Source organism: Anomaloglossus baeobatrachus, chromosome 12 (genome assembly GCF_048569485.1).
Source record: "Anomaloglossus baeobatrachus isolate aAnoBae1 chromosome 12, aAnoBae1.hap1, whole genome shotgun sequence".
Classification (NCBI taxonomy): Eukaryota; Metazoa; Chordata; class Amphibia; order Anura; family Aromobatidae; genus Anomaloglossus; species Anomaloglossus baeobatrachus.
Window position 1 is genome coordinate 101408408 of NC_134364.1, and position 24880 is coordinate 101433287.

Genomic DNA, 24880 nt, shown 5'->3' on the forward strand with positions numbered 1-24880 from the left:
CTGATGGACAGGAGGCCTTGTCCACCCTGATCATCCAGTTTCTTGTCTCCTTTTGGGGGGGGGGGGGGGGAGGGGGCACGGAGCCATTGTCACCAGATATCCGTAGTACGGCAGACAACGCCGTGCTGTATGGCAACGCTCTGAATACTCCCAAAGTGTTTACTGATGATTAAAGAACAGATATAGTTACATGGCGGAGTCACGTGTTTCACAGCTACAGCAGGCCTTATCAGCTCAAAAATGTGATCTCTTAAAGGGGAGCTCCATCAACTCCCATTTTTCCCTTAAGGGCTCCATACTCTAGGGTTAAGTCAATATGGGCTGGTGAGCGACACGGCTTCTTCCTATCCTGCTTAGTATTCAACCTATTCCTATTCAGCTTTGATAGAGCAAGCAAGGTGTAAGTGACCACCTGGCTGCGGTCATGTGACATATTTAATTTGCATTAAAGCGACAGCTACATTAATATATTTGAAGTTCCAAATACAAAAAATAGCTTATTGGAGGGGGATTAGAGGAGCTGTATTCTCCCTGGAAAGGGTGGTATATAAGTGGGCTGAACTGCAGTACCTGACACATCCTATGGATGGGAGTGGCGCTGTTGGAAGCACCATTTGAGCAACCAACCCCCAAGGAAACCCCCCAAACTCCATTTTCTTTATCCCTTCATAAGTGAATTGAGAGAGGTACGCTTCAAGACAAGACTGGGCCCTATTTCATGATGGGTGCAGGTTCGAGGGCCCTCTTTAAAGGGTTTTTAGCCATTTTGACATATGTATATTTTCAGAGAGTACTTGTAAAAACAAGCAACATTGTAATTTACTGCTTATTAAAATTTCCAGCCGTTCTTGAGATATTAACACTTTTTCTTCGGCGCTCCATTGGGAGACCCAGACGATTGGGTGTATAGCACTGCCTCCGGAGGCCACACAAAGCATTACACTAAAAAGTGTAAGGCCCCTCCCCTTCTGGCTATACACCCCCCGTGGGATCACGGGCTGCTCAGTTTTCAAGCTTTGTGCGAAGGAGGTCAGACATCCACGCATAGCTCCACTGTTTAGTCAGCAGTAGCTGCTGACTATATCGGATGGAAGAAAAGAGGGCCCATACTAGGGCCCCCAGCATGCTCCCTTCTCACCCCATTCCTATTGGCGGTGTTTGTTAAGGTTGAGGTACCCATTGTGGGTACGGAGGCTGGAGCCCACATGCTGCTTTCCTTCCCCATCCCCCTGAGGGGCTCTGAGGAAGTGGGATCTTACCGGCCCCCAAGCCCTGAGGCCGGGCTCCATCCACAGACCCGTAGAACCTGCTGGATACGGAGCTGGGTACCGTTCAGGGACAAGGCCCTGCAACATTCAGGTACTCTGTGTCCCCGTATGGACAGGCCGCGCACACTCCAGCCTTGCTGGGTGTGCTAGTGCGCCGGGGACAGTAGCGCTGCGCGCTGGGGTTACAGTCACTGCAGTTTCTCTGAGGGACTTTATGTGTTGGGAACTGCCGCGCCGGCCGCCCCTGGAGCGGCGGCGCGGCTGAGACTTGTGGTGCGCCGGGGACTTAGCGCCGACCGTGCTTTTACGACGGCGGCGCTTATAAATCTAGTCCCCGGCTTTTGCGGCCTAGCTCCGCTTCGTTCCCGCCCCCACCCTGTCAATCAGGGCAAGGGAGAGACGCTGTACGATAGTCAGCGCCGAGGGCTGGAGTCTTATTTACATACTCCAGCCCTCTCACTGAGCACAGTGGGACGCAGGTTTCCCGCACTTTGTCTGCACACGCCCAGGGCCCGCCCCTCTCCACAGGACGCCGGCAGCCATTCCTACATGCAGTCTGGCTGGAGAACGGACACAGGCTCTGGGAGACCCAGACAAGGGATTTCTGGCGACCAACACCCGCGTTAAGCAGCACATTAGTGCTGGCCCCACTAGTGCCACAGTGTTATATTGGGGTATTTTTTTCTCTATAATATATATATATATATATATATATATATATATATATATATATATATATATATATATATATATATATATATATATATATATATATATATATATATATATATATATATATATATATATATATATATATATATATATATATATTGCACTGTAAGGTCGCTTCTTGGCTGTATACCCTATATTGCTCTGAGGAGACGACAACATGTCATCCGCAAAACGCAAGGGTGCCAAGACACAGGCTGTATACGCTGCTTGTTCCGCTTGTGGGGCTGATCTACCGGCAGGTTCCAAGGACCCCCATTATGTGCAATGTTCGGTCCCTGTGCCACTTCGTCAGCCGGAGCCTATGGTGGTAGTGGCCCAGGCAGAGTCACCGGTGAACCCTGTCCCGGTGACGGGGACAGAGTTTGCAGTTTTTGCTGACAAGATGTCTGTCACTATGACAAAAATGCTAGAGACCTTGCAGTCCAGGCCGGTCACTCAGACCATGGACACTGCTGCGTCAATGTTCCCCGGTCCCCCTCAGTTGGAGTTAATCCGTGCTTCAAGGGGGTCCCAGGCATCTCAGGCTGAAGGCTCTGACTCAGATGACAGTCCCAGGCAGCCTAAGCGTGCTCGCTGGGAGAGACCCTCCACGTCATCACGCGGATCAGGGTCTCAGCGAGAAGAGTCTCTGCATGATGAGACAGAGGAGGGTGATCAGGAGTCTAATCCTGAGACCGCTCTCTATCTGGATACTCCTGATGGTGACGCCATGGTAAATGACCTTATAGCGGCCATCAATAGACTGTTGGATATTTCTCCCCCAGCCCCTTCAGCAGAAGAGGCAGCTGCACAGCAGGAGAAGTTCCATTTCAGGTATCCCAAGCCTAAACTGAGTACTTTTCTGGACCACGCTGACTTCAGAGAATCAGTCCAGAAACACCATGCTTATCCAGACAAGCGTTTCTCCAAACGTCTTAAGGATACACGTTATCCCTTCCCTCCTGACGTGGTCAAACGCTGGACCCAGTGTCCAAAGGTGGATCCCCCAATCTCCAGGCTTGCGGCTAGATCCATAGTTGCAGTGGAGGATGGGGCTTCAGTTAAAGATGCCAATGACAGACAGATGGACCTTTGGTTGAAATCTGTCTATGAAGCTATCGGCGCGTCGTTTGCTCCAGCATTCGCGGCCGTGTGGGCACTCCAAGCTATTTCAGCTGGTCTGGCACAGGTGGACTCTATCATACGTCCAGCAGTGCCGCAAGTGGAGTCCTTAATTTCGCAAATGTCTGCGTTTGCGACCTATGCTATCAACGCTGTCCTGGACTCTACGAGCCGTACCTCAATGGCGTCTGCCAACTCGGTGGTTTTGCGCAGAGCCTTGTGGTTAAAAGAATGGAAAGCGGATTCTGCTTCCAAAAAATGTTTAACCAGCTTGCCACTATCTGTAGACAGACTGTTTGGTGAGCAATTGGCTGAAATCATTAAACAGTCCAAGGGTAAAGACTCCTCCTTACCCCAGCCCAGATCAAGCAAACCTCAACAAAGGAGGTGGCAGTCGAGGTTTCGGTCCTTTCGAGGCTCCGGCAAGGCCCAATTCTCCTCGTCCAAAGGGACTCAGAAGGAGCAAAGGGGCTCAGATTCCTGGCGGGCTCACTCACGCCCCAAGAAAGCAACCGGAGGAACCGCTTCCAAGGCGGCTGCCTCATGACTTTCGGCCTCCTCCCTCCGCATCCTCGGTCGGTGGCAGGCTCTCCCGCTTTGGCGACATTTGGCTGCCACAGGTCAAGGACCGGTGGGTAACAGACATTTTGTCTCACGGGTACAGGATAGAGTTCAGTTCTCGTCCTCCGCCTCGGTTCTTCAGAACTTCCCCACATCCCGACCGAGCAGATGCTCTTCTGCAGGCGGTGGGCTCACTAAGAGCAGAAGGAGTGGTGATCCCTGTTCCTCTTCAGGAACAAGGGCAAGGTTTTTACTCCAATCTCTTCGTGGTTCCAAAAAAGGACGGCTCGTTCCGTCCTGTTCTGGACCTAAAGCTGCTCAACAAGCATGTGAACGCCAGGCGGTTCCGGATGGAATCCCTCCGCTCCGTCATTGCCTCAATGTCTCAAGGAGATTTCCTTGCATCAATAGACATCAAAGATGCTTATCTCCACGTGCCGATTGCTACAGAGCACCAACGTTTTCTACGTTTTGTGATAAGAGACGAACATCTCCAGTTCGTAGCTCTGCCATTTGGTCTGGCGACAGCCCCACGGGTTTTCACCAAGGTCATGGCGGCAGTGGTAGCAGTCTTGCACTCCCAGGGACACTCGGTGATCCCTTACTTGGACGATCTACTTGTCAAAGCACCCTCTCAAGAGGCATGCCAACACAGCCTGAATGTTGCGCTGGAGACTCTCCAGACTTTCGGGTGGATCATCAACTTTTCAAAGTCAAATCTGTCACCGACTCAATCACTAACGTACCTTGGCATGGAGTTTCATACTCTCTCAGCGGTAGTGAAGCTTCCGCTGGACAAGCAGCGGTCACTACAGACAGGGGTACAGTCTCTCCTTCATGGTCAGTCGCACTCCTTAAGGCGCCTCATGCACTTCCTAGGGAAGATGGTGGCAGCAATGGAGGCAGTCCCGTTTGCACAGTTTCATCTGCGCCCACTTCAATGGGACATTCTCCGCCAATGGGACGGGAAGACAACTTCCCTAGACAGGACAGTCTCCCTTTCCCAGACGGCCAAGGACTCTCTGCAATGGTGGCTTCTTCCCACCTCATTATCACAGGGAAGATCATTCCTACCCCCATCCTGGGCAGTGGTCACGACAGACGCGAGTCTGTCAGGGTGGGGAGCAGTTTTTCTCCACCACAGGGCTCAAGGGACGTGGACTCAGCAGGAGTCCACCCTTCAGATCAATGTTCTGGAAATCAGGGCAGTGTATCTTGCCCTACTAGCCTTCCAGCAGTGGCTGGAAGGAAAGCAGATCCGAATTCAGTCGGACAACTCCACAGCGGTGGCATACATCAACCACCAAGGAGGGACACGCAGTCGGCAAGCCTTCCAGGAAGTCCGGCGGATTCTGTTGTGGGTGGAGGACAGAGCATCCACCATATCAGCGGTTCACATCCCGGGCGTAGAAAACTGGGAAGCAGACTTCCTCAGTCGCCAGGGTATGGACGCAGGGGAATGGTCCCTTCACCCGGACGTGTTTCAGGAAATCTGTCGCCGCTGGGGGGTGCCGGACGTCGACCTAATGGCGTCGCGGCACAACAACAAGGTCCCGACGTTCATGGCGCGGTCTCGCGATCAAAGAGCTCTGGCGGCAGACGCCTTAGTGCAAGATTGGTCGCAGTTCCGGCTCCCTTATGTGTTTCCACCTCTGGCACTCTTGCCCAGAGTGCTACGCAAGATCAGATCCGATTGCAGCCGCGTCATACTCGTCGCCCCAGACTGGCCGAGGAGGTCGTGGTACCCGGATCTGTGGCATCTCACGGTCGGCCAACCGTGGACACTACCAGACCGACCAGACTTACTGTCCCAAGGGCCGTTTTTCCATCGGAATTCTGCGGCCCTGAACCTGACTGTGTGGCCATTGAGTCCTGGATCCTAGCGTCTTCAGGATTATCCCAAGGAGTCGTTGCCACCATGAGACAGGCTAGGAAGTCCACTTCTGCTAAGATCTACCACAGAACGTGGAGGATTTTCTTATCCTGGTGCTCTGCACAAGGAGTATCCCCCTGGCCATTCGCGTTACCTACTTTTCTTTCCTTCCTGCAATCTGGGTTGGAAAAGGGCTTGTCGCTCGGCTCCCTTAAAGGGCAAGTCTCGGCACTATCCGTGTTTTTTCAGAAGCGTCTAGCACGACTTTCCCAGGTGCGCACGTTCCTGCAGGGGGTTTGTCATATCGTCCCTCCGTACAGGCGGCCGTTAGATCCATGGGATCTAAACAGGGTACTAGTTGCTCTCCAGAAGCCGCCCTTCGAGCCTCTGAGGGATGTTTCACTTTCTCGTCTCTCACAGAAAGTGGCCTTTCTAGTGGCGGTCACGTCTCTTCGGAGAGTGTCTGAACTAGCAGCGCTGTCATCCAAGGCTCCCTTCCTGGTGTTCCACCAGGACAAGGTAGTGCTGCGCCCCATTCAGGAGTTTCTCCCTAAGGTGGTATCCTCTTTTCATCTTAATCAGGATATCTCCTTGCCTTCCTTTTGTCCTCATCCAGTTCTTCGGTATGAAAAGGATTTACGGGGGGCGTGGCCTGGACATGGAGGGATAGAGACGTGAAGTGTCTTTGCTCCTGCCCTGACCCGGGCATTTATAACACCAGGGCAACAAAAACGGAGATTTGAGCAGCGGATGGGCAACAGGAGGAGGGGAGGAGGCCCCCGACATACTTTTAAAACACCGGCCACCACAACGCGGGATATCAGGAGCTATCTGAGGGATCCGGAGCGGGCAGCCCCTGAGCACAAGATGGCGGACGCAGCGAGGCATACGAGAAGCGGCCGCTCCCTGGGCGCAGCCGCGGCGGCGGCAGTGGCGGCGGAGGACCCGGAGGATGCAGCTGACGCCCGGGCTCCGGCTGCGGACACAGGCGGCAATGAAGAGCGGGCACAGGTCAGTGAGGGGCAGGCCGGAGCGGCACCTCGAGCGGCTCCTCAGGCGGGAAGGCAAAATGGCGCCGAGGCCCAGAACGCCGGCGGGACAGTGACGGAAAACTCAGTCTGCACCCAGGCGGCACTTAACATGAATGGAGCGGGGGGGGAGGGCAGTGATGCGGGGGGGTCCATGATGTTGGAGGATTCATCTGGCCCCACTTCCACTGGAGGATCGCCAGCTACTCTGGGTCTGGAGACTCGGAGGGGGGAGGGAAGGAGGGCTGCCTCACCCGACCACTGTGCTGCTGCAGGCACGGAGCTGTGCGTCTTCCCTGTGCAGATGGGAACCGCTGGGACTGTGTTCTTTGGAGGGAGCCCCCCTGCAAGCCTGTGTTTCTCAGCTGCTACATTTAATAGTGCTGCTCAAGAGGCCGGGCACCCTGGCACCAGCGGGGGAATAGGCCACACAGATCATCAGCCTTTGCTCCAGATGTGGAGGGTGTTAGAGGGCCTCAGTAGTCACATCAAAAATATCCCTACAAAAGCTGATATGGACTCATATGTAACTAGATTGGAAAGCTCCTATCGCGCAGAGCTCTCAGGCCTGAGAGACGAAGTACAGCAGATGGGGGAAAGAGTGGGGGCTGTTGAAGCTGCAGCACAATCCCTATCACTTAAAATAACAGAGCAAGATTCCCGCATTTCTTCCCATAATGCTCACTTTCAGTATCTGACTGACCTCATTGACGATATTGAAAACCGCAACCGACGAAACAATATAAGGGTCCGTGGCTTGCCGGAATCGATTGAATCTGTGGATTTGGACAAAACCCTACGCCACATTTTTAATGCTCTGTTACAAGTCCCACTGGACTCTCCCCTGGAGCTGGACCGATCACATAGAGCTTTGGGTCCCCGCTCTCAGGACCCGGACCGTCCTAGGGATGTCATCTGCAAGGTACACAGATACCAACTCAAGGACGCCATAATGGGGCGGGCCCGCTCGGCAGAGAATCTAAGACACCAGTGACGGAGGATACAACTTTTGCCTGATCTCTCCAGATGGACACTCCAGAAAAGGAGGGCATTACGCCCGCTCCTGGACTCGCTGCGCCAACGGAATATCCCGTACACGTGGGGGTTCCCTTTTCGCCTGCGGGTACGGCAGGCGGGCAGGGTGCACGTATTGAGCCACCCGGTGGGGGTTCCAGCGTTTACAGCGGCCTTACGGATTCCGGAGGTGATCATCACAGACTGGCCGTGTTTGCCCCCCGGGGGACCAGGGGGCGTCCACCCTGCGGCGGTCTGGGAGAGGAGGAGAAACCAGGAAGAGGTGCCCGAAGGTCGTGGCTGAGGTCGGACATTCACAAGGAGGCGAAGATTTATGAAGGTTTATAAGGCGTATAAGTCATATTACTGCAGAGATGTGGTTTGATTTTTCTCATTACAGGTTAACACACTATTGACAGTTAATGTTATATTGCATTACCAAGGATGGGTTGGAGGGGCCTCCTTTTGCCTTTTGTCTAAAGGTTGGGGCCTGAGTGTGCGTCGTCGTGGGGATGGTGAGAACATCTTAATTGGCCGCCAGGCCCCCGCGAGGAACACACTTGGTGCTAAAGTTAAAGGCTGAAGGGCGGCGTAACTTTAAAATGAAGGTTGCTGATATAAGTTGTTAAAATAATATGCTCTGGGTTGGGCGGAGCTGCCTTCCATGTGCAGTCCGCTTCTCTATTGGGGTTGTTGCACTTGGCTGGCCTAGGTGCAGCTTTATATAGTTCTACCCCATTAACTCCGTCAGGTTTGGCGGTACGCTTTAGCCCTTTCTTGGTGCTGAAGTATTTTCTGTGCTAATTGTTCTAATTCTCCTTCTAACTCTTCTTATTTTACTTCCTCTTCTCTCTCCTCTTCTTTTCAATTTTTTTTTTTTTTTTTTTTTTTTTTTTTTTGTCTTTCTCTGTTTTTCCTACAACCTTCCCCAACTTCCCTATTATCCTTTCTCCAAACACAGGTGATTGTTTGGACCCTAGGTGCGGAACCATGGCGGAACTAAAATTCGGCTCTTTGAATGTGAAGGGACTTAATACTCCCCAAAAAAGGACCCAAATTCTTTATGATATGCACAAGCAGAGGGTGCACATTCTTCTTCTCCAAGAAACTCATTATAAAACTGGTTGTGTCCCCAACATGAAAAATCGCTACTATCCGACCTGGTACCATGGTACTAACGCAGACTCTAGATCCAGGGGGGTGTCTGTTGCCTTGCATAAATCATTGAGTCACTCCTTGATAGACATGAAGTTGGACCCAGAAGGCAGATACGTTATGGTTAAATTGAGAATCTCAGGTAATGTGTTCACGGTTGCGGGTTGGTATTCGCCCAATGTAGATCAGTCAAAAGCGGGACGGGGATTTCTCAGAACCCTTACAGAATTCTCAGAGGGAGTGGTCATCTTGGGGGGAGACTTTAATATGCCCCTAGATCCACAGGTGGATACTTCAACTGGCCGAAGCGCGATTCCCTTATCCCACTTACGGTCCTTTAAACGGGAGGTGCATCAGGTTCAATTGACGGACGTGTGGCGGGTATTAAACCCCTCGGGAAGGGATTATACCTTTTACTCAAACCCACACGGCTCATATAGCCGTATTGATTTTTTTTTAGTAAGTCAACACGTCCTCACATGGCACCCAGTTGCTGAGATCGGAAGCGTGGTTTGGTCCGATCATGCACCTATTTTCCTAACAGTTTCGCCCCCGGGGGGTCAGACGCGTGAGTGGACATGGAAACTTAACGACAATCTATTGAAGGACACACTGTGCGCAAATGATGTCAAGGAAGCAATAGAGGTCTTTTTTGGCAACACACGCCGGGGACTCCACCTCCCTACCTTTTCAGTGGGAAGCATTCAAGTGCGTAATTCGGGGAGTTTTAATAAAACATGGGGCACGTATTAAGAAGTTGAAGACTTCGCAAATTAGCACACTACTTGATGCGATACATAGGTTGGAAACCACACATAAAAGAAACGGATCAGCTGGGGTCTTAGCAGACCTCGTTAAAAATAGAGAGGACTTGAAGACGCTTCTTAACGAAAAATACCTTAAATACCGCTCTCATTACCAACGTTTCCTATATCAACACTCGGACAAATGTGGTAGGCCCCTGTCACGCCTTCTTCACCCCCGCAACAGCACATCATTCATACCGAGAATACAGCGGCGTGGCGGCACTGACACGAGTAACCCGGTGGAGATCATGGAGGAAATGAGGACATTTTACTCTGATCTATATAACATTAAGGGACGCCTGGCGGATATGGAGCAGAGTAAACTGATGGAGAGGATCAATGAGTACATCACAGACACGGCATCCACACCGTTGAGGGAGGAGGAGGTCTCACAATTAGAAGAACAGTTTACAGAGGAGGAGGTGGGGCTGGTGATTAAAAGCTCTCCTGCAGGAAAGAGCCCGGGCCCGGATGGGTTCTCCCCGGCATTTTACAAGACATTTAGAGAATTGATAGCCCCATTCCTTACAAGGGTTTTCAATTCGGTCTCAGACACGACTCCATTTGCGGCGCAGTCCCTGGAGGCGTTCATTACAGTCTTGCCGAAGCCCGGCAAGGACCCATCTCTGGTTACCAATTATAGGCCGATATCTTTATTAAATGTGGATGTGAAATTGTTTTCTAAAACACTGGCCAATAGACTGGCCCCTCTCCTCCCCTCAATTGTTAACTCAGATCAGGTCGGATTTGTTCAAGGTAGGGAGGCTCGCGACAATGTGAATAAGACTTTATTACTCATGGCTAATGCGATCTCTTCTTCTTCACCGGTTGGCCTTTTATCTGTGGATGCGGAGAAGGCATTCGACCGGGTGCATTGGGATTTCCTCCGAACCGCGTTACAAAAGATTGGCTTGGGCCCGCTCTTTTTACAAAAAATATTGGCGTTGTATACGTGTCCCTCGGCACGGATCAAGGTCAATGGAGCATTGTCTCGACCCATTGCGATAAGGAATGGCACGAGACAGGGGTGCCCTCTCTCGCCATTGCTGTATGTGGTAGTGATGGAGCACCTCGCTAACGCTATAAGGAGGAATCCCAGTGTACATGGTCTACGGGTGGATGAGGAGACTTATAAGACTTCCCTGTATGCTGATGACCTATTGATTTATGTTTCTCAACCCCACATTACACTACCCTCTTTGATGAAGGAGTTTGAGAGATTCGGAGAGGTAAGCAATTTCAAAGTGAATTACTCAAAAACGGAAGCACTGAGTGTCACCCTAGGATCCCACGAAGTGGCATTGGCTAAACAGAATTTCCCATTCAGGTGGCAAACTAAAGCAATTAAATATTTGGGCATACAGATCCCGGCTGACCTCTCTCTCCTCTACGCGTTAAATTATCAAACCCTATTGACACGCACACTCAAAGATCTCCTATCATACCACAAAAAACCTATTTCGTGGTTTGGACGTATCAACTCTTTCAAGATGGACGTACTCCCACGGTTTCTATATGTTTTTCAAGCGGTCCCCATATCTCCACCCGCTAGCTTTTTCCGCACACTCAAATCGGCGTTGATCAAGTTTGTATGGGGACACTCGGGCGAGAATAAAATATCATACTTTAACCAGACCGACGGACGGGGGAGGGGCTGGACTGCCAGACCTCCGTAGATACCATCAGGCTACTCTATTAATGCGCATGTTTGACTGGCACTTTTTTGCTGAACATAAGAAGTGGGTAGCATTAGAGCAAGGGGGAGCGCATGTACCCTTACGGTATCTACCTTGGTTGGAGTCACGAGAGGGAGTGAAGCTACCTACGGCTGACTTTTTGGTAAAGGCCACGCTAAAAGAATGGGATCGGACCCGACAAAAGAGTTCGTTATCTGGTCCTCCACTCCTGCTCACCCCGATCCTTTCCAATCCGGAATTTGCTCCGGGATCTGACCGTTCCACTTTCTTGCGCTGGGGAAAAGAGGATGATGTTAGGATTCATCATGTATTAAAAGGACAGGACATCATGTCCTTTGGGGATCTGCAGGGTATGGATCCCCCTTGTTCATTATCATGGATAGAGTACAGACAGTTGCACTCATTTGTCAGCAATAGATTGAGAAAATGGAAACATCTACCCAACCCTTCCTTGACCCCATTTGAAGGGTTGTTCATGCAGAAGTCCCCACCTTCTCACTTAATATCATTAATTTATAAATTGTTGAGTCAGGCAGCTCCTGAGGCAGATACGGATCCACACTTCATGTCACAATGGGAGATAGAATTGGACACCACCTTTTCTGAAGAAGAAAAACGGAAAGCATATCTGTTTACCCATAAGCTGGCCACGGCAGGCTATGCGAAAGAAAAGAATTACAAAATTTTATCAAGATGGTACCTGTACCCAGCGAAGCTGCATAGGATTTTCCCCTCTGTATCTGAGCTGTGTTGGCGGTGTGGAAGTTCTCCGGGGACAATGCTGCATATATGGTGGGAATGCCCGCTAATTAAACCCTTCTGGCTAGAGGTGTTTCGGACATATACCAATATCTCTGGAGAGAGGGTGTTGCCCTCCCCACAGATCTCTCTGCTGTCCATGTTGCCCGGCTCAATTAAGACACAAAAAGGAGACTTACTTAGATTCTGCCTTTCGGCAGCCCGTTCGGTGGTACCTAGACACTGGCGGAAGACAACGTCTCCTTCTATGCAAGAATGGCAGCAGGAACTCTCCTCCATATGTTATATGGAGGAGCTTTCCGCGGAGGTGACAGAGGACAGCGAGAAATTCTTAAAGATTTGGCAACCTTGGATCCTTTTCAAAGAGACAAATGCGTATAGAGAACTGTTTGGTCCTTGAATAGAAGGGGTATACTGGCCGGGCCTGGTTTCTCCAACAGCCGCACCTGGGAGAACATGGACATCCCTTACCCTCGGACTTACCCACCCTTCACCTTCTTTCTCTCGCTATGTCGTTACTATCTTCACTGCTAGCTCATTCCCCCCCCCCCCCCCCCCCTTTTTTTTTTTTTTTTTTCTCACCCTGTTTCCTGACCTTAAGTTGGATTCTTAGTGCCTAAGGTTCTGGTATACGAGTCAAGTGGATACGTAGACTCCCTCTCAATATATTTTGGTTTTGAAATAATACCCTATCCAAAGTAAACAGAGGGAATAGAGTCAAACAAATGTGGAGGGGGGGAGAGGGGCAGATAACATTCGTAATTTGAAGATCTTGAGATATGCATGTCCCCTTCCTTTCTTCCCTTCCCTCTGTTATTGCCTTTTGCTACTTTTCAGAAGGATATATGTCTACATGACTCTTTTTTGTATTTCTAAGGAATTGATTTGTAAGTCAAATTTGTATGCAATATTTGATCCTATGCTTTGGTTCTTGTCATTTGTATTGTATTTTTCTTAATAAACAAAGATTATACATGAAAAGGATTTACATTTGTTGGATCTGGTGAGAGCACTCAGAATCTACATTTCCCGCACGGCGCCCCTGCGCCGCTCGGATGCACTCTTTGTCCTTGTCGCTGGTAAGCGCAAAGGGTCGCAGGCTTCCAAAGCCACCCTGGCTCGATGGATCAAAGAACCAATTCTTGAAGCCTACCGTTCTGCTGGGCTTCCGGTTCCATCAGGGCTGAAGGCCCACTCTACCAGAGCCGTGGGTGCGTCCTGGGCATTACGACACCAGGCTACGGCTCAACAGGTGTGCCAGGCAGCTACCTGGTCCAGTCTGCACACTTTCACCAAACATTATCAGGTGCATACCTATGCTTCGGCGGACGCCAGCCTAGGTAGAAGAGTCCTGCAGGCGGCAGTTACCTCCCCGTAGGGGAAGGCTGTCTTTGCAGCTCTAACATGAGGTATTTCTTTACCCACCCAGGGACTGCTTTTGGACGTCCCAATCGTCTGGGTCTCCCAATGGAGCGCCGAAGAAGGGAATTTTGTTACTTACCGTAAATTCCTTTTCTTCTAGCTCCTATTGGGAGACCCAGCACCCGCCCTGTTGTCCTTCGGGATTGTTGGTTTTTTTCGGGTACACATGTTGTTCATGTTGAACGGTTTTCAGTTCTCCGATGTTACTTCGGAGTGAATTTGTTTAAACCAGTTATTGGCTTTCCTCCTTCTTGCTTTAGCACTAAAACTGAGCAGCCCGTGATCCCACGGGGGGTGTATAGCCAGAAGGGGAGGGGCCTTACACTTTTTAGTGTAATGCTTTGTGTGGCCTCCGGAGGCAGTGCTATACACCCAATCGTCTGGGTCTCCCAATAGGAGCTAGAAGAAAAGGAATTTACGGTAAGTAACAAAATTCCCTTCTTTCTTTTGTTGATAACTTGTTGCCTAGGAGACCGACCACCGCTGCTGTCTCTTACATAAGCTCTGCGCTTAAACAGGACAGACATAAGAGGTAACGCTTCACTCCAGGGATCCTGGCCAGATTCAAAATAGCGCTTACAAACTGATTCAAAAGAGCTTGCAAGCGTTGTACACATTCTAATGTCCAGCAGTGGTGGTCGGTTTCCACGGCAACATTCTGTAAACAAGAGAAAAGTGTTAATATCTCAAGAACGGCTGAAAATTTTAATATGCAGTAAATTGCAAAACTTATTGTATTTACAAGCACTATCCGAAAATACTCATACATGAAGATGAGAAATAAGTTTAAAGTCTGAACTGGATGCCATATTGATATCCTAGAGTGAGCAGGATGTCCTCAGCTGACCGCCCGATGCTGCTGATGATCCGTATATGTTTAGATAAAGCTTTGCATAGATTTACAAATGGAAACCGATCTCAGGCAAATTATTTTCCCCTCTGGCACATGGAACCTGCAGAACTTGGAATCGAGACTTGGTTGACTCGTCTTCTCAGTGATGCGTGTGCAGACATCTCCGGAGCGGCTGCCATCCATCACTTTCCAAGGGCGTCAACCTCTGTACAGAAAGAAGCTACTCTGCATCTGCTTAAGTGGTTTCAATCAAATATTAGAGGGGTTGTCCATTATATTTTCTGTTCTAACTCTTCATACAGGATGCTGCAAACCGCTTACGACTACTTCTGGTGGCATCGACTCTGGCTTCCCAAGAACCTGACGTGGGCGGACCTCGAGGACCAGGATGGCCGCGTATACGCCAAAGCGTCCGACTTGTACATCTCCATCCCCCTCGCTTTCGTCTTCCTTATCGTGCGGTACATCTTTGAAATGTGAGTACTTTGGTATGATCCGATCACGACGATCAGATCGTTAGCTCTGAGGGACATCTAGTGGTCAAGTGTAGTATTGCAGCTAAAATTTGTATTCCTATCTCTTTAACTTTCTTTTGGGGGGACAATCCATGCCTAGCATGTATATAGTAATACATACCATATGTATAGTTTGGAAGAAGTGTTAATCAGCTGTTGCGCTCATGCTTTGCACTGCAGCTCTGCTCCTTCCCATGTATGTATGCAAGAGCACAGTATATTCCTGACCTGTGACTTTATGATTTGTCTTACAGTTACGTGGCCTCCCCTTTTGCCAAGGTACTGGGTGTTAAAGACAAGGTGAAGCTGCGGGCAGCCCATAATCCGGTGCTGGAGACGTTCTACAAAAGCTGCTCTAAACACCCCAAACAGGTGTGATGTCAATCTAGGGGACGTGCGTGATGTCACCAATGGGGAGGGGTTTGGGGATGACTGTGATGTTACTATTAGCAAGTAGATTGTGGGCAGGCTGGGACGCCTCCTTATGGCTAAGGGGGTAGGCTGGGATGCCGCCTTATGGGTAAGAGAGTGTAGGCTGGGATGCCCCTCCTCCCCCATGGGCAAGAGTGGGTAGGCTGGGACGCCCCATTGTGGGCTGTGTTGGCACTTCTCCTTTGCGGAGATAATCCATCCTCATAGGTGTGACATATCAAGATGCTGATTACACAGCATGATTATTGCACAGGTGTGCCTTAGGCATCGTGATATGTCACACCTGTGAGGCGGATGGATTATCTCTGAAAAGAGAAGAGCTCAGTAACTTAGATTTAGACAAATTTGTGAACAATATTTGATAGAAAATGGCTTTATTGTATACGTTTCCTGACAGGGTGTCCTGGAAAACTTGTCAAGGTCGAGTAAATTTACTGTACGCCAAGTGGAGAGATGGTTCCGGCGGAGGAGAAACCAGGACCGGCCGAGCTTACAGAAGAAGTTCCGGGAAGCCAGGTACATGGTGATGTCTATAGCGACCACGTAGCAAGATTCTAGCTGTCATAATGGAAGACGGTGCGGGAAATGTCAAAGTGGGGCAGGGATATTACACATTTTGAGAATTGCTGTAGTTTGTTTTGTGTTTTTGTATCTCTCGGCCAATCAGAAGTCTGCCTTTATTTTCACAGTTGGAGATTCACCTATTATCTTCTTGCTTTCATTGCTGGCATGGCCGTCCTCGCAGACGTGAGTACTCCTATCCTTCTACTGTGCGACGTCTGTGTGACTAGGCTCAATACTGCACTCCTTGCTTTTGTTTTAAAGGGCGAGCTTTGTGCTTATGTGTGTGTAATATGTGTGCATGTAACACATAAACATTATATATATATATATATATATATATATATATATATATATATATATATATATATATATATATATATATTTCTAAAAAAAAATAACATTATTATATATTGGAATATATCATATAATTATTATTAGTATTAATATAATTTATTTATTATATATTATTTATATTAATATAATTATAATGTAATATATTATAATATGATCTAATATATAAAGCGGAGTGTGTGTCCGCTAAAGGAATCCACACCGTTGCATTTACAATCACAAAATTTTCCACCTCAACCCATGTGACTCAGGGAACGTCATAGACTATGTTTTGTCAAGAAAATTTAACCCTGCGCTTAACAGTTACTCGTCAAAAATCCTGCCTCCATTAAAGTGACTGGAGCTGTGAGCTACAGGCTATTAATAGGAGCTATGATTGGTTGTTATAGGAATAAAGGACAGTCATTCATAGTATAAGACGCTTATGTGTGAGGTAATAAGATGTCGGCGGAGAGACAGACAGGCGAAAAAAGAGACAGACTGGGCAAAGAGACAGACGGGGCACATTACTTGGCCAATTTAGTTAAATCTGTGTGGAATATCTGTGGTGTTGAAATAAATGTTGTGAAATGCTTCTATTAGCTTAGTTTGTGCCTTTTAATAATTACATTTCTATTTGTTTTGTGGTTTTTGTGTGCAGAATAAATTCTATTTTGTTAACGGTTAGTAACCCGGGCGAAGCAGAGTAGTACAGCTAAATATATATATATATATATATATATATATATATATATATATATATATATATATATATATATATATATATATTATATATAAATAGATCCCTCTGTGTGTAATGACTATATAATATATAGGAATAGATCCCTCTGTGCTACAGCTAGTATTATAATATATTATAAAAAAACATTTTTTTATTTTTTTTTTGTGTAGAAACCCTGGTTTCAGGATTTGCGAGAGGTTTGGAAAGAGTTCCCTAAACAGGTAATTCCCATGTACTGACACACCAGTTATTGGTACTAACCCCTAACCTGTAGTGTATTCTAACAATGCCTCTCTTCTGCTTAGACTATGCTCCCGTCCCAGTACTGGTATTACATGATTTCACTGGGATTTTACTGGTCTCTACTCTTCAGAGTGGCGTTTGACGTTAAGAGGAAGGTTGGTAATGATATTTTCAGCCACTCCTATCTTCACGCAGCAGGAGGCTGACTTAAGAATGCTGCTTTGGCTGTGAATGGAGTATGAGACTAATACTGCAATACTTTTGGGTCACATCCAGGACTTCCAAGAGCAGATCATCCACCACGTGGCCACTATTGTGTTGATCAGCTTCTCATGGTGCGCCAACTACATCCGCGTGGGTACTTTGGTGTTGGTCATTCATGACGCCTCTGATTTTTTCCTAGAGGTAAGCGCTTATATTATATATATTGGTACTATAAACATTTGTTGTGCCTGGCATTCAACTGGAAAGGGCATTGAGGGTGGAGCCTTGTTAAGTTAAGGAGTGGCTGGGACCAGCTCCTCCCCCATGGGTTGGCGGATTGGCTGAGACCAGCTCCACCTCCCCTCCCCCAACTACCCCCCCCCCCCTATGGGCTGGCGGATTGGCTGAGTCCAGCTCCCCCCCCCTCCCCCCATGGGATGACGGATTGGCTGGCATTCAACTGGAAAGGGCATTGAGGGTGGAGCCTTGTTAAGTTAAGGAGTGGCTGGGACCAGCTCCTCCCCCATGGGTTGGCGGATTGGCTGAGACCAGCTCCACCCCCCCCCCCCCTATGGGCTGGCAGATTGGCTGTGTCCAGCTCCTCCCCCCCCCTATGGGCTGGTGGATTGGCTGAGTTCCAGCTCTTCCCCCCCCCCCCCCCCTATGGGCTGGCGGATTGGCTGAGTTCCATCCCCCTATGGGCTAGCGGATTGGCTGTGTCCAGCTCCTCCCCCCCCCCCCCTCCCTCCCATGGGCTGGCAGATTGGCTGTGTCCAGCTCCTCCCCCTCCCCCCCCCCTTCCTCCCATGGGCTGGCGGATTGGCTGAGTCCAGCTCCTCCCCCATCCTTTTAAGTTTGGTATCAGGCACAGTGGAAAATCTCATTGAATTGCTCTTGGTTCATAAAACAGTAGAGGTATTAACAGCCATGGGTGCTGGAGTACCACCAATTGTAGAAATGTATACAAGATACAAAGTGTTTTTGTTTTTTTTTTTGTTTTTTATTACTTAGTCTGCAAAGATGTTTAACTACGCGGGCTGGAAGGAGACCTGCAACAACCTGTTTGTGGTGTTCGCCTTTGTCTTCATCATCACAAGGATCATCATCTTTCCATTCTGGTGAGTAGGGGGTCGAGGTTATTAAATGATCAATATTGCGGGATTCCTTCATAACAGCGAGCTCCTGACAACTTATGGTGTATCATTTTCTGTTCAGTTGTTGTCAGACTTTCTTCTATTTGCAGGATCCTACATTGTACCTGGGTTTACCCTGTAGAGATCTACCCGCCCTTCTTCGGTTACTACTTTTTCAATGTGATGCTGTGGGTACTACAATGTCTGCACATATTCTGGGCTTACCTCATCCTTGGCATGGCACACAAGTTTCTTACGGGGAAGGTAAGACCACTTTGGTTTTGGGTCAAGATTGAACATTAATAGTGGCTATTAGGGTTAATCTTGATGAGACTGGTGTACTTGCTCTGATAACCCACCTGAATTTAGGAAAATTCAGGTAGGAAAGGGTTATGATTGTTCCATGCTGTCCAGAGCTATCACTTTTTGTTTACAGCCTGTTGCCTTGGAGACTGACCACTGCTGCACTTTAGCAGAACATGTGTAGTGTTTACAAACTCTTTACTATTGAGCTTGTAAGCACTAATTTGAAGCTGACCAAGATGGCTAAAATATGATGTTAGCTTATGCCAACTGGTTTCTGTGTGCAAAAGCTGGACAGCCAAGGTGGTCAGTCACCAAGGCAACGAATTGTAAACAAAGTAACATTTTTCCTATTTCTTGTATGACTGCAAAATTTTTCGTAAGCTGTAAAAAGACTGTAGCCTTAATGGACTCTGTCTGACTACCTTTGCAACTTCTGGGTTGTTAGCAGCTCATCTCCTGCTCTGTCCTGTTTTCTTCTTGGTCCTATTCATTTTCTCTTGGTTTCTAATAGCTGGAACAAGATGAAAGGAGCGATAAAGATGAAACTGACATTCCGGACGAAGATGAGGAAGAACCCACCAAGAATGGGCTCGTCAATGGTCATTCGTTGCAAAACAACAATCACCACAAGGCGGAATGAGGCCCCAATGCCGACTCTTTTCTCTCACACTACTGATTCTAACCTTGCCAACATCTCGAAGACCTTCCTCACTGACCGCGGAAGGAAAGGAGTGAAGCGTCTTTACTGGACATTTTTTATAATTTGTATTTTCTTACACTAATTTTCTAAATCTTTGTTCCTATTACTGTGTATGAAGCCTGTAGTTCCTGCTGGAGTGGAGGGACTGGCTCCTTCCCAATGCACATTCCAGAGATGACTTTCTTTATATTCTTTGTTTTGTTTGTTGTTTTTATTTTTTTTTTTTTTTTGTCCTGGAGAAAGTCGATGACCTGGATAACAGCAGGGATTGCGGTTTTGGGCCTTGCCTTGTCATGAGTTTTGATTCCCAACACCATGGGTTGAACCACTGTCTTGCCTGACCGCTGCCAACGGTCCATTTTCTTTTACCTAGGCGCCATGATTCGCCATTTTGACAATCAATGAATGTGAATACTGCACCTTCACCGTGGTGGATGATCGCCGACCACTATCTGGAATTCCTCGTCGTCGTAGCGGATGTATTTATTATATACCGTAGTATTGTTGCCTTATTTTCTACAGAGACTATTGGAATTTTCTCTTTGTACAGATGGATATCAATTTTAAGCCTTGAGCATGTATCCTGATGCTATTACCTTTTACATTTTCTCTAGCCGACCTATCGGCGGCCATCTTTCTAGTGGACTAATAAATTGTAATGTAATAAATAAGACCTAAAAGATATTCCTGATGTATGGAAAAATTGCTTAAACAGCTGGTGATATTCTAATTTTTTTTTATTTATTTATTAAACAGAACTTTTTTTTTTTTTTTTTCCCCCCCTCACTGGTCACAGGATTATTATTATTTTTTTTTTTTCCAGCGGTCTCATCAGCAAAGTCAGGACCACTAAGGGAAACTTATTCTCTTCCCCCTACTTTCAGATTGACATTTGTGCACGTGCATTAGATGCTTCAATACTAAACAGACCTATTGCTGCTAATGCGTGGGTCAATTTCTTGGAAAAAGGAAGTTAGTCTCTGAAGCTTCCATTGGCCAGTGTGAAAATTGCAGAGATGGTTTGTTTAACCCTTTCACTATTGAAGACTCACTTATACGTCCCAAATCATGAATGGGTGATCCTCACACCTGTCAGTTGATTTGAACAGCAGACATGTGTGCCTCGCAGACACATCTGCAATCCACCCATGCCATAAATTTTACTGTCAAAATGTGACATCACAATTTTAAAGCCTGAGGCGTGAAATGTGCACTTGCCCACTGATAATGGAAGTCCTGTGACATGATCATGGGAAGATGGTTGCCAAGGTAGCACAGTTACAATGGTGTTCATAAGTCCTGCATAGGATAAATTGATTTTTCAAGTTTTAAACGTTTTCTGTTGAATATCTTTGATGTATTGAGTCAAATTTATATATTGTTTTGATTAGAAAATAATTTGCATTCTCTCCCTGTAATATTTTTAGCTTATGAAGCAGTTTTGCCTGAAATTATTGCAACAATATGAGAATTGAAAGCACAACTAAATATTGTACAGCTTCAGATCCAAAATTAGCCAATCAAAGATGAGTTTCTTGCGACCAATCATAACCTGGATATGGCAGCCAATCACATTCCATTACATTGCCTCACATCTGCTGCTTAGTTTGTTTGTTTTATCTGTAGGTCTATCTAGTGAAGGATACTGTAGAGCTTTATGATGGGAGCTTTCAGATTCTTGTCAGCGGAGGATCGTGTGCGAGTTGTGGTGCTACATGAAGAGGGTTATACTGGCCCCCAGATCGCAAGTGAGGTCGGCTGTAATCGGAGCACAGTTGTAAGAATTTTGCAGAAACATAAGCAGCTTGGAATTACCCGGGAAAAGCCCAGATCTGGTCGGCCCAGAAAGTCAACTAAAAGGGAGGATAGAGTACTGAGAAGAACATCCCTTGCCAATGGAAAGCTCCGCTCTCCTCAGCTTCTGCGAGAATGGCAAGAAACGTGCAATATTGAGGTAGCAACATCAACTGTTAGGAAGGGTGCAAGGCCCGAAAGAAGCCATTGATGACAGCCATACAAAGACAAAGGCGAAAATTGTGGGCATTGAAATATTCAAAATGGAGGAAGGAGGAGTGGGAAAAAGTGCTCTTTAGTGATGAAAGCACTTTTTGTATTGTAGGAAATGATGGCAAGTCTTATGTGAGAAGGTTTCCACATGAAGAGTACAAGCCAGAGTGTTTGAGCTGTGAAACATCCAATGAAAGTAATGGTCTGGGGCTGTATGGCAGCCAATGGTGCTGGAAGGCTCCATATTGTGGAGGGTATGGTTAATGCAAAAAAATACATAGACATCCTTAATAAGAAAATGCTGCCTTCTGCTCAACACTTGTTTTCAGGGGATTATATCTTCCAGGATGATAATGCTCCTTGTCACAGAGCTAAGAGTAACAAGGTGGCTACTATTGACTGGCCAGCCCAGTCCCCTGACCTCAATCCAATTGAAAATTTGTGGCACAAGGTATCAAGAGAGATATCTAAAAAAAAAAAAAAAAAGACCAAGAGAGAGTTGATTGAGGCTTTGATACTGGCCTGGAACCACATCATCACTCGTGACATCTGCAGAAGCTTGTGCACTCAATGTCACAGAGATGCAAAGACCGGCCAATAAAGTATTAGAAGCTAAAGATGCACTCAAAAGGCCCGAATCAGGACTCTGAATTACATAAAAAATAATAAATCTTAAAATTTAAATCTGTGTAAACTTGCATTGGAAGTTAATGAACTTAGAAACCTGTTCCCCATTCTACACACTGTACTGGTGTAGGTATGGTTATGCTGTAAAAAGAAATATCAAAAATGCACATACCATAACAATTTATACACTTGGGACATTCAAAAATGAGAATGGCATACAATGAGGCATTACAAAAACATATATGTTCCACCAGTTTCACTGTACAGTCATGGCCAAAAGTTTTGAGAATGACACCAAAATTCTATTTTCACATGATCTGTTGCCCTCTGGTTTTTATTGTGTTTGTCTGATGTTTACATCACATACAGAAATATAATTGCAATCATATTATGAGACCAAAAGGTTCTATTGACAGAATGAGTTAATGCAGCAAGTCAATATTTGCAGTGTTGACTCATCTTCTTCAGGACCTCTGCAATTCTCCCTGGCATGCTCTCAATCAACTTCTGGACCAAATCCTGACTGATGGCTGTCCATTCTTGCATAAGCAATGCTTGCATTTTGCCAGAATTTGTTGGTTTTTGTTTGTCCACCCGTCTCTTGATGATTGCCCACAAGTTCTCAATGGGATTAAGATCTGGGGAGTTTCCAGGCCATGGACCCAAAATCTCTGTTTTGTTCCATAAGCTCCATTAGTGACCACCTTTGGTTTATGGCAAGGTGCTCCATCATGCTGGAAAAGGCATTGTTGTGCGCCAAACTGCTCTTGGACAGTTGGGAGAAGTTGCTCTTGCAGATCATTCTGGTACCATTCTTTATTCATGGCTGAGTTTTTAGGCAAGACTGTGAGATGTGCGATTCCCTTGGCTGAGAAGCAACCCCACACATGAATGGTTTCAGGATGCTTAACAGTTGGCATGAGACAAGACTGGTGGTAGCGCTCACCTCTTCTTCTCCTAATAAGCTGTTTTCCAGATGTCCCAAACAATCGAAAAGGGGATTCATCTGAGTAAATGACTTTACCCCAGTCCTCAGCAGTCCACTCCCTGTACCTTTTGCAGAATATCAGTCAGTCCCTGATGTTTTTTCTGGAGAGAAGTGGCTTCTTTGCTGCCCTCCTTGAAACCAGGCCTTGCTCAAACAGTCTCCGCCTCACAGTGCGTGCAGAAGCACTCACACCAGCCTGCTGCTATTGCTGAGCTAGCTCGCCACTGCTGGTAGTCCCATCCCGCAACTTAAACAGTTTTAAGATTCGGTCCTGGCGTTTGCTGGTCCTTCTTGGGCGCCCTGGAGCCTTTTTGGCAACAATGGAAGCTCTCTCCTTGACGTTCTTGATGATGCGATAGATTGTTGACTGAGGTGCAATCTTTGTAGCTGCGATACTCTTCCCTGTTAGGCCATTTTTGTGCAGAGCAATGATGGCTGCACGTGTTTCTTTAGAGATAACCAACTGAAGAGAAACAATGATACCAAGCACCAGCCTCCTTTTAAGGCTGGGGCCACACGGGGATTACTGCGATCCCCTTGCATGAGACTCGGCTCGTGCTGGCAGTACAGCAGAGCCGAGTCTCATGCTTGTGTCCTTGCAACTGAGGTACGTTCGTGCGAGCAGACCTCAGCTGCGGGGGGCGGGCCGGCACTCAGGAGGGGAGGGAGGGATTTCTCTCCCTCTCTCCTGCGTAGTCAGCTATAGCCATTCTCGCATTGCACTGGCAGTACACCGGTGTACCGCGAGTGCAGTGCGATTTTTCTCTCGCCCCATTCACTTGAATGGGTGCGAGAGAAAGAGTCTCGGATTACAATCGCAGCATGCTGCGATTGTTTTCTCGGTCCGATTAGGGCTGAGAAAATAATCGCCCATGTGTGCTGACACACAGGCTAGAATTGGTCCGAGGGGAATGCGATGTTTTATCGCACTCCACTCGCACCGATTTTCTCGCCGTGTGGCTTAGCCCTAAAGTGCCCAGTGGTGTCATTCTTACTTAATCATGACTGATTGATCGCCAGCCCTGTCCTCATCAACACCCACACCTGTGTTAATGGAACAATCAGTAAAACAATGTTAGCTGCTCCTTTTAAGGCAGGAATGCAATGATGTTGAAATGTGTTTTGGGGGTTGAAGTTCATTTTCTTAGCCAATATTGACTTTGCAAGTAATTGCTGTTAAGCTGATCACTCTTTATGACATTCTGGAGTATATGCAAACTGCCATTAGAAAAACTTAAACAGTAGACTTTGTAAAAATTAATATTTGTGGCATTCTCAAAACTTTTGGCCATGACTGTAGAGATACAGAAGTATGAAATATATAGTTTTCTTTATGCCTATGCAGGACTTGAGCATTTCTCCTGTTCTGAGCTGTGCAGCTCTCATTAGCAGAAATGAATGAGCGATCAAACTGTTGATCCTTATACTAGACCCCGTCAGGGGCTATAATTTAAAAAAAAAATAAATAGGTTAATCACACAACCCCCCCATTCACGACACAACAAAAATGAAGGGTTAAAAAAAAAACAAAAAAAAAACACCACTTGATATCCCCAAGTTCAGAAATGCCCGACCTAGCAAACTATCAAATTAATTAGAACAGCAATCAGCAAAAAACTCCAAACGCCAAAATTACATTTTGTGGTTGTCGCAAACTTCGTGTAAATTCAGTAACCGGAGATCAAAATGTAGCATCTGCGTAAAAATGGTACCATTAAAAACGACAGCTCATGACACAAAAAATAGACATCACTGAGCTATAGAGCCAAAAAAATGAGAACGCTACGGGTTGCGGAAATGGTTCACAAAAGCGCCAATTT

The 24880-nt window shown here is 47.2% G+C and overlaps 1 protein-coding gene across 2 annotated transcripts in view; it reads left to right on the forward strand.

Moving 5' to 3' along the window:
- CERS2 (ceramide synthase 2) overlaps positions 1 to 20150 on the forward strand; it is a 36566-nt gene extending 16416 nt beyond the window's left edge. For both annotated transcript variants that reach the window (XM_075330647.1, XM_075330648.1), the window contains 10 exons: positions 14572 to 14745; positions 15039 to 15156; positions 15614 to 15732; positions 15906 to 15963; positions 17023 to 17073; positions 17158 to 17250; positions 17372 to 17500; positions 18311 to 18417; positions 18543 to 18696; positions 19250 to 20150. In XM_075330647.1, coding sequence (XP_075186762.1) covers positions 14572 to 14745; positions 15039 to 15156; positions 15614 to 15732; positions 15906 to 15963; positions 17023 to 17073; positions 17158 to 17250; positions 17372 to 17500; positions 18311 to 18417; positions 18543 to 18696; positions 19250 to 19378 — 1132 coding nt within the window. In that variant the 3' untranslated portion in view covers positions 19379 to 20150. The remainder of the gene's footprint in view (positions 1 to 14571; positions 14746 to 15038; positions 15157 to 15613; positions 15733 to 15905; positions 15964 to 17022; positions 17074 to 17157; positions 17251 to 17371; positions 17501 to 18310; positions 18418 to 18542; positions 18697 to 19249) is intronic.
- The last annotated feature ends 4730 nt before the right edge of the window (positions 20151 to 24880 follow it).